This window comes from Olea europaea, unplaced genomic scaffold (assembly GCF_002742605.1).
Source record: "Olea europaea var. sylvestris unplaced genomic scaffold, O_europaea_v1 scaffold3276, whole genome shotgun sequence".
NCBI classification, from domain to species: domain Eukaryota; kingdom Viridiplantae; phylum Streptophyta; class Magnoliopsida; order Lamiales; family Oleaceae; genus Olea; species Olea europaea.
This window is the reverse complement of record NW_019251669.1, coordinates 1-13129: the sequence shown is the minus strand read 5'-3', so window position 1 is coordinate 13129 and position 13129 is coordinate 1. Positions and strand designations below refer to the sequence as shown.

The 13129-nt window shown below is 33.2% G+C and overlaps 1 protein-coding gene across 1 annotated transcript in view; it reads right to left on the bottom strand.

The window, feature by feature from the left end:
- Nucleotides 1–2919, bottom strand: part of LOC111385779 (trehalose-phosphate phosphatase A-like) — a 4132-nt gene extending 1213 nt beyond the window's left edge. The window contains exons 1-9 of the mRNA XM_023010193.1: nucleotides 2449–2919; nucleotides 1286–1688; nucleotides 1055–1195; nucleotides 876–947; nucleotides 631–753; nucleotides 479–535; nucleotides 298–399; nucleotides 109–186; nucleotides 7–24 (exon numbers count right to left, since the gene is read on the bottom strand). Coding sequence (XP_022865961.1) covers nucleotides 7–24; nucleotides 109–186; nucleotides 298–399; nucleotides 479–535; nucleotides 631–753; nucleotides 876–947; nucleotides 1055–1195; nucleotides 1286–1576 — 882 coding nt within the window. The 5' untranslated portion in view covers nucleotides 1577–1688; nucleotides 2449–2919. The remainder of the gene's footprint in view (nucleotides 1–6; nucleotides 25–108; nucleotides 187–297; nucleotides 400–478; nucleotides 536–630; nucleotides 754–875; nucleotides 948–1054; nucleotides 1196–1285; nucleotides 1689–2448) is intronic.
- Between the last annotated feature and the right edge of the window lie 10210 nt (nucleotides 2920–13129).

The following is a 13129-nucleotide window of genomic DNA, read 5'->3' as shown; positions in this document are numbered from 1 at the left end:
GAGCACTGGTCGAACTTCTAAAACCTAAACGAGAAAGTAGAAAATGGAACTAGTGAAAAACAGGAACTTTTGAGTTAAGATATGCAGCAGTTTTTAAGCCGTCAATACCTTTCGACCATGTGTCAACCGTAGTTTGGGATAGTTTTTCAAAATTTCTTCAACATATTGACCGACTATTTTCCAACTCTGTGATTGTTCAAGGCAAGCAGACCAAAGTTGAGCATACTATAATCAGAGAAGACTAACAAAAAAATGCATTTCACCGGAAATATAATTCCTAGAAACCAGATAACATACCTTCTCATCTACATTACGGTAGTGTACAGAGACGCAGAATTTGTTGTTCTCAACTTTTGCACCAGCTACGCCTTTCATAGTTTCGACCAGAGATCTAAAAACCTGCCTTGGGCATGAGTAAATACCTTCAGAAAAATTATATATCTTCCAAGACAATATATTTACAATGACATTTACATACCTTGTCGATCATGGGCAAGAATTCACTAGCAGGCTGGAACAAATTAACCTCCTTGCCCTATGTATCCCCACAAGCAGAACAGAATGAGTTCACATGGACTAAATAACCGAGATAATAAATTCCTACAAAAGAAAGATATCTCATATAATTACCTGCTCGTCAGATGACCTAATACAATTCTCATAGTCGCTGGAAATAGATCGAACAGGGCCCATAATGTCCATCCCATGACTTCCAGCATAGTAAAGTTCTGTCAATCCTACAAACTCATAAACCTGAAAAAATGGATATGAGAAGAACAAGAAAACGTTCAATATACATCTATAGGAGAAGTCAACGGTTAAGTTGAAGCAATGATATTAACACATTAAGCATCAAAGAGAAGCAGATCAATCACCTTATCACGGCTTCTCCCGCTAATTATTGCCGTTGGAAAATGGTTTGCTGCATTTCTTACAGCAGCACGCATCTGTAAACAAGTTACGAATTTTCAGGAAGACCTCAAAGTGAACAAAGAGCAATTTTGTAATAAATGCATTCCCCTTGCCTAAAAAAAGACATTTGAAAGAATCTTACAGCGTTTGACATGAATGCATGATCTGGGTTGTCCACGATTGGGGATAAGGTCCCGTCATAGTCCAAGAACAATGCTACTCGCTTTCCTTTGGCAACATTTTGTATTTGCTCAAATGATGCAAGTGCTGATGGATACTTTAACTGCAGAACCAACCAGGACACAAATTATTGTCTCTTCTAAAATCAAAGCTAACACTTGGGGGAAATATAAAATGGGAGGAGGAAGATTACCATCCAATTGCAATAAGAAACATCATCATCACTTGATGTTAACTCCGTGCTTGAATCTTTAGTAAATTTGGTATGAGTAGGAGATGATGATTTCATGGCATCCAACAAGCTTGACCGAACATCATCAAGTATTCCAGGCCTTCTCCTCGGGATAGTAAGCAAAAGAGAGCGAGAAAATACTGAACCATTGGGTGAGTATGGAAGAAGAGATGAATGGATGCCTAATCTCGAGTTATTCATCAGAGCAGAATCAGTAAGAATAGGCGATGTATGATTTGGTTTCAGATCCATTCGGATTGACCAAATAAGTACTGTTCGAACAGGGAAAAATCAGCTCTTCAGTCAAATAAAAATCACCTCTTCGGAGTAACTTTATCAATGCTGTCCACCAATGACAAGATACCTGAAAAATGATCATAAGAAGTTGTTAATTGCTGGAGAGAGGAACTTGAAAACCAAACTGTCATAATAATCCAAGTCAATGTCTTATTTCTACATCCTCTCTTCCAGTCAACTGAATTGTTGAGAGACGTGATGAAGGTAATGCATTTTGAATAGATTTTCCTCCCACCAATTAAGGAAGTTTCAGAAAGTTTGAAAATGGCACTCTTATAGTTCAATGTAGAAGGGACATCAGATGTAATCTTAACCGTTTCTCTAAAAGCCACAGATCGAAGAAAGAGAGGTGAAGAGCTAAATAATAGAACAAGAAAACACAATAAATCCAAGATCTAACGACTAAAGAGATCTCCCCGAGAGTCAAATTGACAGAAAGCGCAAGAAACCAACAAAAAAGAGTAATTTAGAGGAAACATGTAACATTACAAATAATCTCAGCATCACTTGCTCATCAATGGGGTTTATTTTAAGGTTTCTATGAAAGGTTGAGCTCATATTATTAATCATTTGAGAGCCTTCGGAAGAATGAAGTGTGAGTTTTGAATGATCTAAACCAGAGATGGATATTGCATTCCGTAATTGGCAACAATTATTCATCTACAGAAGATGATTGACATCTAAGAGGGAAGATGTAATAATTAGTTTCTAATTTCTTGTCAAGTGACTAGATCACCATCACTGGTTTCTCAAGAAGGTAGATATAAAACTCCATCGAATATCTTTATTGGAAGCAAAAATATATTAAACACAATAAACATATGAACCTGTGGATCTAAACGTTCACCGTGCATATTCAGACAGTCCTAGGGCCTAAAAGATTGGATCACATTGCTGATATTTAACATGGAAAATTTTGGTACTCAAAAGGAAGTAGGTTTAATCAATTTAACATAGACGAAACAATGCCATATGCAACCACATAAAGCGGTCCTACATGGTACAGTGAATCAGCTGGAAAATAATACACTTGAAAAGGACAAAATATAAAAATGGAGGTGAAAGCAAATATGAAGACAACACGTCACATTATAGCTCAATGGCAAACGAATTAGAATCATCGTTCCGTTTCTGTCTTGCCGTTGGGAGAAATATATTAATAACTAAATTTCAGTTTCATCAGTATCCAACTCAAAATTACTTTGACAATTCCATAAAAATGTGGTTTTCAGGCCCAGATGAAAAGTAGAACTCAATTCTTAAAGATACAGAGGCAGCAGAGGTATAATAAAATTAATAATCAAGATTTTGCAAGTTTATTATTCAATATAACCGATCATAAAATTTTAATTAGAAACTAAGATTTTCGTAAGAAGAAAATCACTAAATAATCTTCAAAAGTATACCCGTTTCAGATATTAAATGGGAAAAATCAAATGTACAACCACCATGCTTAACAATCCTTCATTACAAATAAAAGAAAAAACAAATAAATCCCAATAGCAATCACATAAAATGGAATATGCGCACAAAAAAATCTAACTGAATTTCTTCAGCCCAATTCGGAAAACCCAATAAGAATCGAAAAAAGATTGAAGATTTTACAAATGCAGGTTAACAGCCTTCGAGGAAAGAAAAAACAAAAAATATCCACAAATAACGAGATTCTAAACAAGGAAAGGCAAATGAAAGTCACCTCTTTTGATACCAGAACGAGAAAATGCTGGCACAGACCGTGGAAAATATGAACAAAATATAAATACAAAGAAAAAATAGAAAATGTATGTATAGGATGCAGAGAAGAGAAAAAGAAAGGAGGTTTATAGAAGATGGAAAAGTATATATAGAAGGTCAGCGGGGAAGTTTACAGGTAATTAATGTTGAAACCAGATACCGATTCCCTGTGGAAAATCTCAACCTTTAATTCAATTTGACTGCGCTACTTTTCAAAGCTGTTAGTTAATCGGTTGAACAATTCTTGTCACATACCTATTATTAACAAAAAGAGGAAATTTCTTAGAAGGATGATCAAGTAATGAAAAAAAAAAGAAAGAAAAAAAAAGTCAAATTCTTATTTTTTTCCCCTCAAGAAATGCTTTAAAAAATAAATCAAGGTAAATTAGTCAAGTTGATTCCGTCAGTCCAATGAATACGAAGAATGACACTTTTTAGACTTTGAGATGGTGTCTTGAAAAGTTCTAATAATATAATTATATGATAATTCTATTGTTGAGATCTTTATTGCAAAAAAAAATTATTGAATTGCTATTCGAGTTTAATGAAGTGAGAATTGTTCTTTGAATAATCAAAATATTTAGATAGAAAACTTTAATATATATGAAGTTATTTAAATGAGACTGTTTTGAAAAATTTAATAGATTGAAATAAAATTCTAGTTATTTAGATTTGCTGACGCAAAGTACTTGATTGTTTAATTGATTATTCGAGTCAGAGACACGTGGATTGCGACTTTGAGCACCTAATACGCGTCGTTTTACGTGTAAGCAATGTCGGTATGACGTGGCCACGTTTGTATGGGACCCAGTTTTCTCCTCGCCTTTCATGCCAGCTGGAATTTTGTGGTTGGTGGCAGTTAGGCCCAATCGATGGTTGAGAAGAGTTTTGCTTGGGTTTGAGAAGAATTATTGTGGTTGAGAATTGTAGCCACCCTGTCCTGGTCCACACGGGCCCATTAAAAATTGATTATTAACAAGTACTTGACACAAACATTGTTGTTGTTTTTATTGTTGTTGTTGTTGTTATTATTACATCACAATTTCAACAAGGTATATTATATGAGTTAATTGTTTCAATGGTCATTGAACTTAGGTCCATCTTTTTGATTGATCACTGAAATTTAAAATATCGAGTTTTGGTCACTGAACTTAGGTCCATGTGTTTCGATTTCTCATGAAGTTTAAAATGTCAAGTTTTGACTACTGAATTTTAAAAAATGTTATACATTACTTATTGTAAACAAGATGTTTATCAACGTTCTAAATTTATACTAGGAAGTAAAGTATAATATTTTTCAAAATTCAGTGGTCAAAACTCAACATTTTAAATTTCAGTAAGCAACTGAAGACCATAACTAAGTTTAGTGACTAAAACTCGACATTTTAAATTTCAATGATCATTCAAAGATATTGATCTAAATTCAATAACTATTGAAACAATTAATTCGTATTACACAATTTTACGCACATTTGACGTTTTCACCACTACGGTATTATTGTCCCATCACTAACAAACTTTAATGTACTTCCCCCGTATGACTTGAATAAAAGTTAAATTTTTGATAGATTTAGATAAAGTATAATGAAATATATGATTGAAAAATCGATAAAGATATGGAACCCTTGTCCTCCTCCAAAAACGACAAAAACAAAATTTTCGTCAATAACTCATAAAAAGAAGTAGAAGACCACAAGAGCCTATTCAGGAATAGCAGAGTGCTCGTGTTATAATGAATTTTGTGGAAGCGACAATATTAGTGGTGTGAGATGTAAAAGTGATGGAAGACAGTGGTGGTGGTGGTGACAAAAATAAGTGAGATGATGATGGTAGTAGTTGCGATAGTATAGGTCACCAATGATGGTGGTAGCGATTGAGGTACATATTGTTTAGAGTTTGTAAATGAATTTTGATTTAGGTTGATATATAACTTTGTGAGAGAGAACTGTACGAAAAAAATTGTATTACTAGTCTTCAATCTATTATTGTTATAGTAAACTGATCTCCCGCATGTTATCATATGAATCCAAGGAATGTTTTTCCTTGTTAATTAGAGTTGAGATTTGCTGTCTAATTTACTGTTCATCCAATTACAAATTGATAGAAAATTAAAGTTTTCATCAATTTTAATATTTCAACCTTTAAGATTCTAGGGGTAGAATTCCCCAGTTTGTGAAAAAGAGGGACAAGCAATATGGTACATCTCTTATTTTTAAATTAATAAAATGTCAAGCAAATAATATTTAAATACATGTGTAAATAATGCAACATTCTCTCACAATTATTTCAAAGTAAAACATTAACTTAGTACAGAGTCTAAAATTCCTATGTAGGAGGAAGAAAACCTAAATTTTGTTCAACAAGATCATACTGTACCACGCAAATGGCCCCAAGAATCATCCCACAAGCCAGCATTCGGCAATACTTTCCCATCACCAAAACTCGCGCCTCCTTCTCTGTCTTCTCCGACGCCCTTTCTTCCACAACAGCCTTGAAAAACTCGACCGGGAAGCCATCATTTGATAAATCCGATTCACAAACAGCCTCTATATCACCATTCAAATTACACGCCCGAGTGCATTCAGAACATACCAGCGACGAAGTATCGAAATTATAATTGTTCAGCTCAAAATAGTTTCTACATTCATCCCAGTCCCAAAAAGTAGCCTCGAGTTCGACAAGTTTCTCTGCAATGTGGTACGGGTAGTGGGGCTTCGACGGCTGAGATGAAATCTCCACCGGTATAAGATTCTTTAGAAACACGAAACGCTGCTCAATCCCTTCGGAGATCAAGTGGCGGCTTGGTGTTTCCGGTGGAAGGTGGATCACCTGGAGAATTTCGGATTCGAGTTCCTGAACCTTCTTCTGCAGAATGTCAGATCTTTTAGACATTTTTTTGGCAGTATTTTTGCGAAGGCTTTTCGCTGGTTTTCTTATGAGTAGAGAATGTCTCACCCAATGGGAGCAACAGTAATTATCTATCCTGTGGCAGTTATTGGGAGTTATGCTGGCGTGTATTCATCGTGGCGGTGCAAAATTTTCAATATCATTTAGGTGTTATTTTATTTTATATATGTATGTATTATTGTGCTACTATTGTTTGCTTTGAAAATTCAAATTAATCTCATGAATAATTTTTAACGATTAATGAGTGTAAAATAATGGTTAAAGCATGTTTTGAGAAAAATATTAAATAAAATTTTGTAACTAGGTTTAATTTATATGTAAAAGAAAGGGGCTGCTCCATGTACCAAATGATTGTGACATGTAAACTAGAATCTAAGGATGCTAGTGAAACATTTTTCTGTCGGAGGACAATCAGTGGCAGAGTTTGATATTCTTTATTATGTGCACAAATTAAGTGTTTTTTTAAAACAATGTTACATTAATGACAATAATTTGATATATTACTTTAAATGTTAGCTACAAGATTTCATACTTTGAAATCATCATATAATTACATTTTTATCAATATTGTTAAATACATCGGCCTCAATAGACACAATTAGACAATAGTCCAATTACTGAAATATTTAATTCTATTGTGCGGTTCAAATTGTGGGTTAAGGACCTCGAGGAGTTCGATGTTGAGGTGGAAAAAAATATGGTCAATCATGAGCATTGATGCAGATGAATTGAGTAGGATAAGGCAATTATTTAATAAAAATGGGAAACCAAAATATTGGAAGCGGAAAATTTTACATTTAAGAGACTAAGTATGACCCAATATTAAGAAACAATGTTTAAAATTTCAAAAATCAGATATTAATCAAATTTTATTTATGAAACAATTAATTTAAAATATGTTTTATAAATTAAATATTAAGATCACAATTCTATACCATTTGTCATAAGTTATCGAATTAATTGGTTATAAATTATTTATCGATCGCAAATAAACAAATTTATAGGTCACATTATTTCACGATCACAAATAAAAAAAAATTTAGGTCACAATTTATTCACTGATTACAAATTAAAAAATTTATAGGTCAAATTTATTTATCGATTACAAATCACAAATTTTATAAGTCATTATTTGTTTTACAGTCATAAATTATCAAACTAATTGATCACAAATTATTTATCAATTGAATTAGTTGGTCACAACTTACCAATTTCCGAATCACAGTTCCAAATTTTATCACAATCACATGTTCTTATAGGTCATATATTGTTTAGTTGTTACAAATTATTCAATTTATTGGTCATAACAACCAAATAATTGATCTCAAACACTATTGTCCCACATGCCATCACCACCACAATCACCACCAAAAAACAACCACCCAAGAAAAATCACCCAACGATTGGGAAAACACCTACTGAAACCTGCATAACGACGATATCACCATCACCACAACTACCATCACCATCCACTAACAACTACTAACAACCATCACAAAATTTCACCCACAAAAGCTGTAGTAGTTGGTGTCATCGTGCTGCTCAATGACGTCGCTATAAGTGTCACTCCGAATCAGAATCAAGAAATCTAATTGAAACCCAAATTTGGACCCTGCACCGAAGATGAACTCTGGCTAAATTTTAGAATAGGTTAGGCTAATTAAGGAGTTTGAAATAGGTTGGTGATGTTGGGCTCGTTGTCGCTATTGATTTTTGATAGGATCCAAGTAAGGCAACCAGCTATCAAGAGTTCGATATTTGTTGAGGAGAGACTAAGGGCAAGTTCGAGATTGTATAGAGACCATGAAGCCATGCAATCACGTGGTCAAGCCACGAAGTCCAAAATGGTGAAGTTAACAAGCCTAAACTATGTTTCATGTTAGGTACGGGAGTGGAAACAAGTTGGAATGCATTTGAATCAAGAACTCAATCTTGGAAGCAAAATGGAAGTCTATGCAACCGCATAGTACAACATTACATGCGGCCACATGTAACCATGTAGAGAATCCGACTGAGAAAGATGAATGATCTATGCAACCGCATAGTACAAACTGGAAATGCGAATTTTTAAAATTTCGTGAATTCTCTTATTTATATTAAAACTCGATTTTATGGTATCTTTTATTATTTTTAGTCTTATATTCTGTTTTAACTAGGGTTTTAATGAGTTCCCTATAAATATGACTCATTCTTTTCATTGCAAACAATTAACTTTTGAGAGATAATTATTGAGAGGCGTAATTACTTTCTATCTTGTTCTTCATTAAACTGATTTTCGAACTTATCAAGAGTTATTTTTCGTGGCATTCAAACAATTTGAGTGAAATTCTTGAATCTTGTAATCATGGGGCGAACAAGTTATCAACGATTGTGATGGTCACTTGGTTCAATATTTTTTGATCAAACTCTAAACATTCATCATTGGCGTTCTTGGGGTTGAATTAATCTTGTGCAGGTTTCGTAGCTACTATTGTTACGTGGGTTTGCATCAGTTGGTATCAAAATATATGCTCTAAAAATCAAAGTTATATCATTTTTCGTGGCATTCAAACAATTTGAGTGAAATTCTTGAATCTTGTAATCATGGGGCGAACAAGTTATCAACGATTGTGATGGTTACTTGGTTCAATATTTTTGGATCAAATTCTAAACATTCATCATTGGCGTTCTTGGGGTTGAATTAATCTTGTGCAGGTTTCGTAGCTACTATTGTTACGTGGGTTTGCATCAGTTGGTATCAAAATATATGCTCTAAAAATCAAAGTTATATCATTTTTTTTTGTTTGAGTCCTTTGTTTTCTTTTTCTGTTCATTCTTTGCATTCTTCGTGTTCTTTGTCTTTTGAGTTTTTAATTCATAAATATACCAAAAAATTTTCAAAGCTTGTTTTTGTGCTAATTTAGTCTGTTTCTTTCGCTGATATCGTAGTTGAATTTTCGTGCCAAAAAATTCGAATTAAAAAAAACTCCAAAAATTACGAGCAGTGTACAATTTTATTTTCCTCGAATAAAAAAGGGTATCCAATCCAAATTCAAGAACCACTTTCTTGGGTAAATATTAGTTCCCATTCAAAAAATCAAATTCCTTTGTTTAGTTTCTTTCCTTCCTTAATCTTCTAAGTTACAATTTCTCACTCACATCCTAACTTGAATTCTTCGAGGATGAAATTTGGTTAAGATCCAATTACTTTTTTTAAAGCACTTGGACAAAAGCATTAAGTGAAAAAAAGACAAGAATGGTGAGACTAATAGAGGGAACAAGCCAAATCTGAGTGATACACGAGCATTTACATGTGAGGCAAATACTACTTTAGATTTATGATATTTGATAGAGACGACTATACTTCAAGCAAAAATAATAATCAAATCAACATATCGGATGAGGTAATACGACAGTTCGAGAGGTTGTTTGAAGATGTTCGAGATAGGTTGGATCGGCAAGAGGAGTGAATGGAGAGACAAGACCCACTGTTTACTAATTTACATAGGAAAACAATCTAAAGGAGTTCTCAATGCATGGAGGCAAGGTAAGCCGGAGCCTAGGATGGAGGTTCGTGGGGAATGTGAAGCGGGTAGTGACATTGAGGAAGATGCATTAGTGAAAGTTGAGATAAGAAGAATGGGGGATAGACGAATTAGGTATGAGAGAAGGGGTAGAAATCCTGTCAAAGATAGAGTTGATAGAAGTATGGGCAATGTCAAAATGACAATTCCTTCATTCAAAGGAAAGAGTGATCGGAATGCATACTTGGAGTGGAAGAAGAAGATAGAGTTGATATTTGACTGCCACAACTAAGTGAAAAGAAGGTAAATATTGCAGTACTTGAGTTTACCGATTATGTATTACTTGGTGGATCAAGTAGTGACATCAAAGATGAAGAATCTTGTGAAAGGCCTATTAATACATGGGAAGAATTGAAGGTTATCATGAGGAAGAGGCTCATGCCTAATCAATACTATAGGGAGCTTAATAAAAAATTACAAAGCCTCTACCAAGGTTTTAGAAGTGTGGAGGATTATCATCAAGAGATGGAGATTGCTATGATTAAAGATAATAGGGAGGCCACCATGGCCTAATTTTTGAATGGTTTGAATAGGGGGATATCTAATGTAGTAAAACTACAACATTATGTGAAGTTGGAGGGCATGATATATGTAGCTATGAAAGTAGAGCGACAGTTTTAACTCTTCTTAGAAATCGAAGTGGGAAGATAATAGAGGTGATGGGGATGTTTGGAGTAGTATGACTGAACCACCAAGAGGACAGGAGAAAGTTGCTAGCAAAGTTACACCTAATGTGAATTCCCAACCTTCTAAGAATCGGGATATCAAATGCTTTAGGAACTTGGGATCCGCGTACTTTTCTTCTCAACGTCCAAACAAAAGGGCAATGATCTTGCGTTATAATGGGGAGGTGGTGAGTAATAGTGATGGAGATGACATGCCTAAATTAGAGGGGCGCTAGTGACGATGATGGAGTACAGTACCAGGTCGTGGGGGAAGCACTTGTGGTGATGCGTGCTCTCAATACACAAATTAAGGTGGATGATGAGAAGCAACAATGGGAGAACATCTTTCGTACTAAATATCATGTCAAAAACAAGGTATGTAGTTTGATTATTGATGATGGCAGTTGCACTAATATTGCTTGTTGAGAAATTAGGATTGACTACGATAAAATATCCTAAAATTTATAAATTGCAGTGGTTTGATGAATGTGGAGAGGTCAGGGTAAGTAGGCAAGTTTTGATGAATTTCTTGATTGGGAGATATAGAGATTATGTGATGTGTGATGTAGTTTCTATGCATGCTAGGTACTTTTTGTTGGGTAGACCATGACAGTATGATGGGAAGATAAAGCATGATATATTCTAGAATAGGTACAACTTTGTAAAAGATGAGAAAGTTGTTACTTTTGTACCCTTAACGCCATAACAGGTTTAGATGACCAATTGAAATTGAGAAATGAGAAAAAAAAAAAAAAAAAAAGCAAGGAAAGGCAACATGAGGGTATGAGAAAAGATAGTAAGGTGGCTAATTTTGAGAAAAAAAGAGAGAACCACAAGAGAGAAAATAAAGAGAATTTTTTGATAGGAGAGAAAAATCCAAAGTGAGTCTCTACGCAAAAAAGGAGTTCGATTGAGAGTGCTTTAGTAATAACTAACAAATCCCTCTTCAATTTGAATATTTTTTTATTACGGGAATTCAAAGACATGTCCCATCAAGACTTAATTAGTGGGATACTACCCATTGAATATCTAATTGATTCAATATAAGTGGAGATTTTCTGTTAAGCATTGAAGTAGAATCATTCAGTTATGATATGGTAAAGTATCAATACCCCATACATAGGTTAGATGATGGTCTAGCATGTAGGAATTGTTTTTCACATGGGGCATGTACCTGGGAAATACATCAAAATAGTCTAAATAAAAGGAGGATTTTCCAAATTAGTCTAAGAAATAAAAACATTTGAAAACTAGTCTCCAAACAATCAATTTTCCAAAAATACCCTTAATAGAGAAATTGCAACCAAAGTAACTACAATGTATAAAAACCTTCAAATAGGTCCTCAAGAAAATATAGACCAAAAATTTTTAATTAATTTAAATCCAAATATTATAGAAAATTTTATTGACCTAAAAAACGCTACAGAAAATGAATTAAACTATTTGGAAGAAGATTTGAAAGACTTCTTTATAGAATATTTAGACCCAAAACTAAAAAATAAAAATGAATCCATAGATGATGAAGCAATCAAAATGGAAAAAGAAATATATAAATTAATTCTTAATTTAAGAAGGAGAATTAAAGAATTAAACATAATTATTCAAGAAAAAATATTGGTAAAAAATAGTGAATTTTATAAATTCTATTGTGATATCTTAAATACTTATGAAGAATTTAATTGGCTCAAAAATATTAACCCCTCCGCTGAACACTCCGAAAAAATGGTATCAGAGCCAATTTACGAACCAAAAATAATGATGAATATAGTAGACGAAGAAAGTATAATAGAAGAATTTTTGAAAAAAGTTGAAAAACATAAAAAACCTAGTTATCCTTATTTACCTAAAAACACCACAAATGAAAATTTTGGGGATATACATAAAAGATTAGAGAACCTAGAACATAATCTACAAATAGGAAATGCCCTATTAGATAAAAACCTTAAAGGAAAAGATAGGATTATAATTAATCCACCCCAAGATTTTAGAATAACACAAAATAAAGGAAAAAAGCATGAAGAAAAACAATAGATGATTACAGATGTAGAAGAGATAGAACAAAAATTCTTAGAATCAACAGGTGAAGAGTATGAAGAATATAAAAAACAGTTAGAAGAATTAACTGAAAAATGGAGAATATAAAAATGAATACTAATCCATCTTCAAGTCATGATATAAAAGTAGAATTCAGTAATGATGAAGAAACAGATTATCCTTATTATACTACAATACCACTTAAGGCTGATATTAATCAATATAGAAAAACACAGAAAAGATACACTGAAAATGTAAGAAAACAATTCATAAAAGAAATAAATTCAATGAAATCTTATAATGAATCAATCCACACAACGGGAGTATGGTTAGATTTAGATTGTGTAGATAAAGATAAAGCTATTGAAACATAGATAAAAAGTACAGATTTAGCTATACAATTTAACAAATGGGAAACATATACAACTTTTGGATTTATAGAACATACATTTAGAGGAATTGTGTCTGAATGGTGGAGAAAATTACCAGAAATTATCAAAGGAAGTGTAAAATATGGAACAAATAGAACTGAGGTATTAGATAATAGAAATACCCTAAATGAACAAAATATACAGGAAATATTAAAAAGATTTGAAAAAATCTTA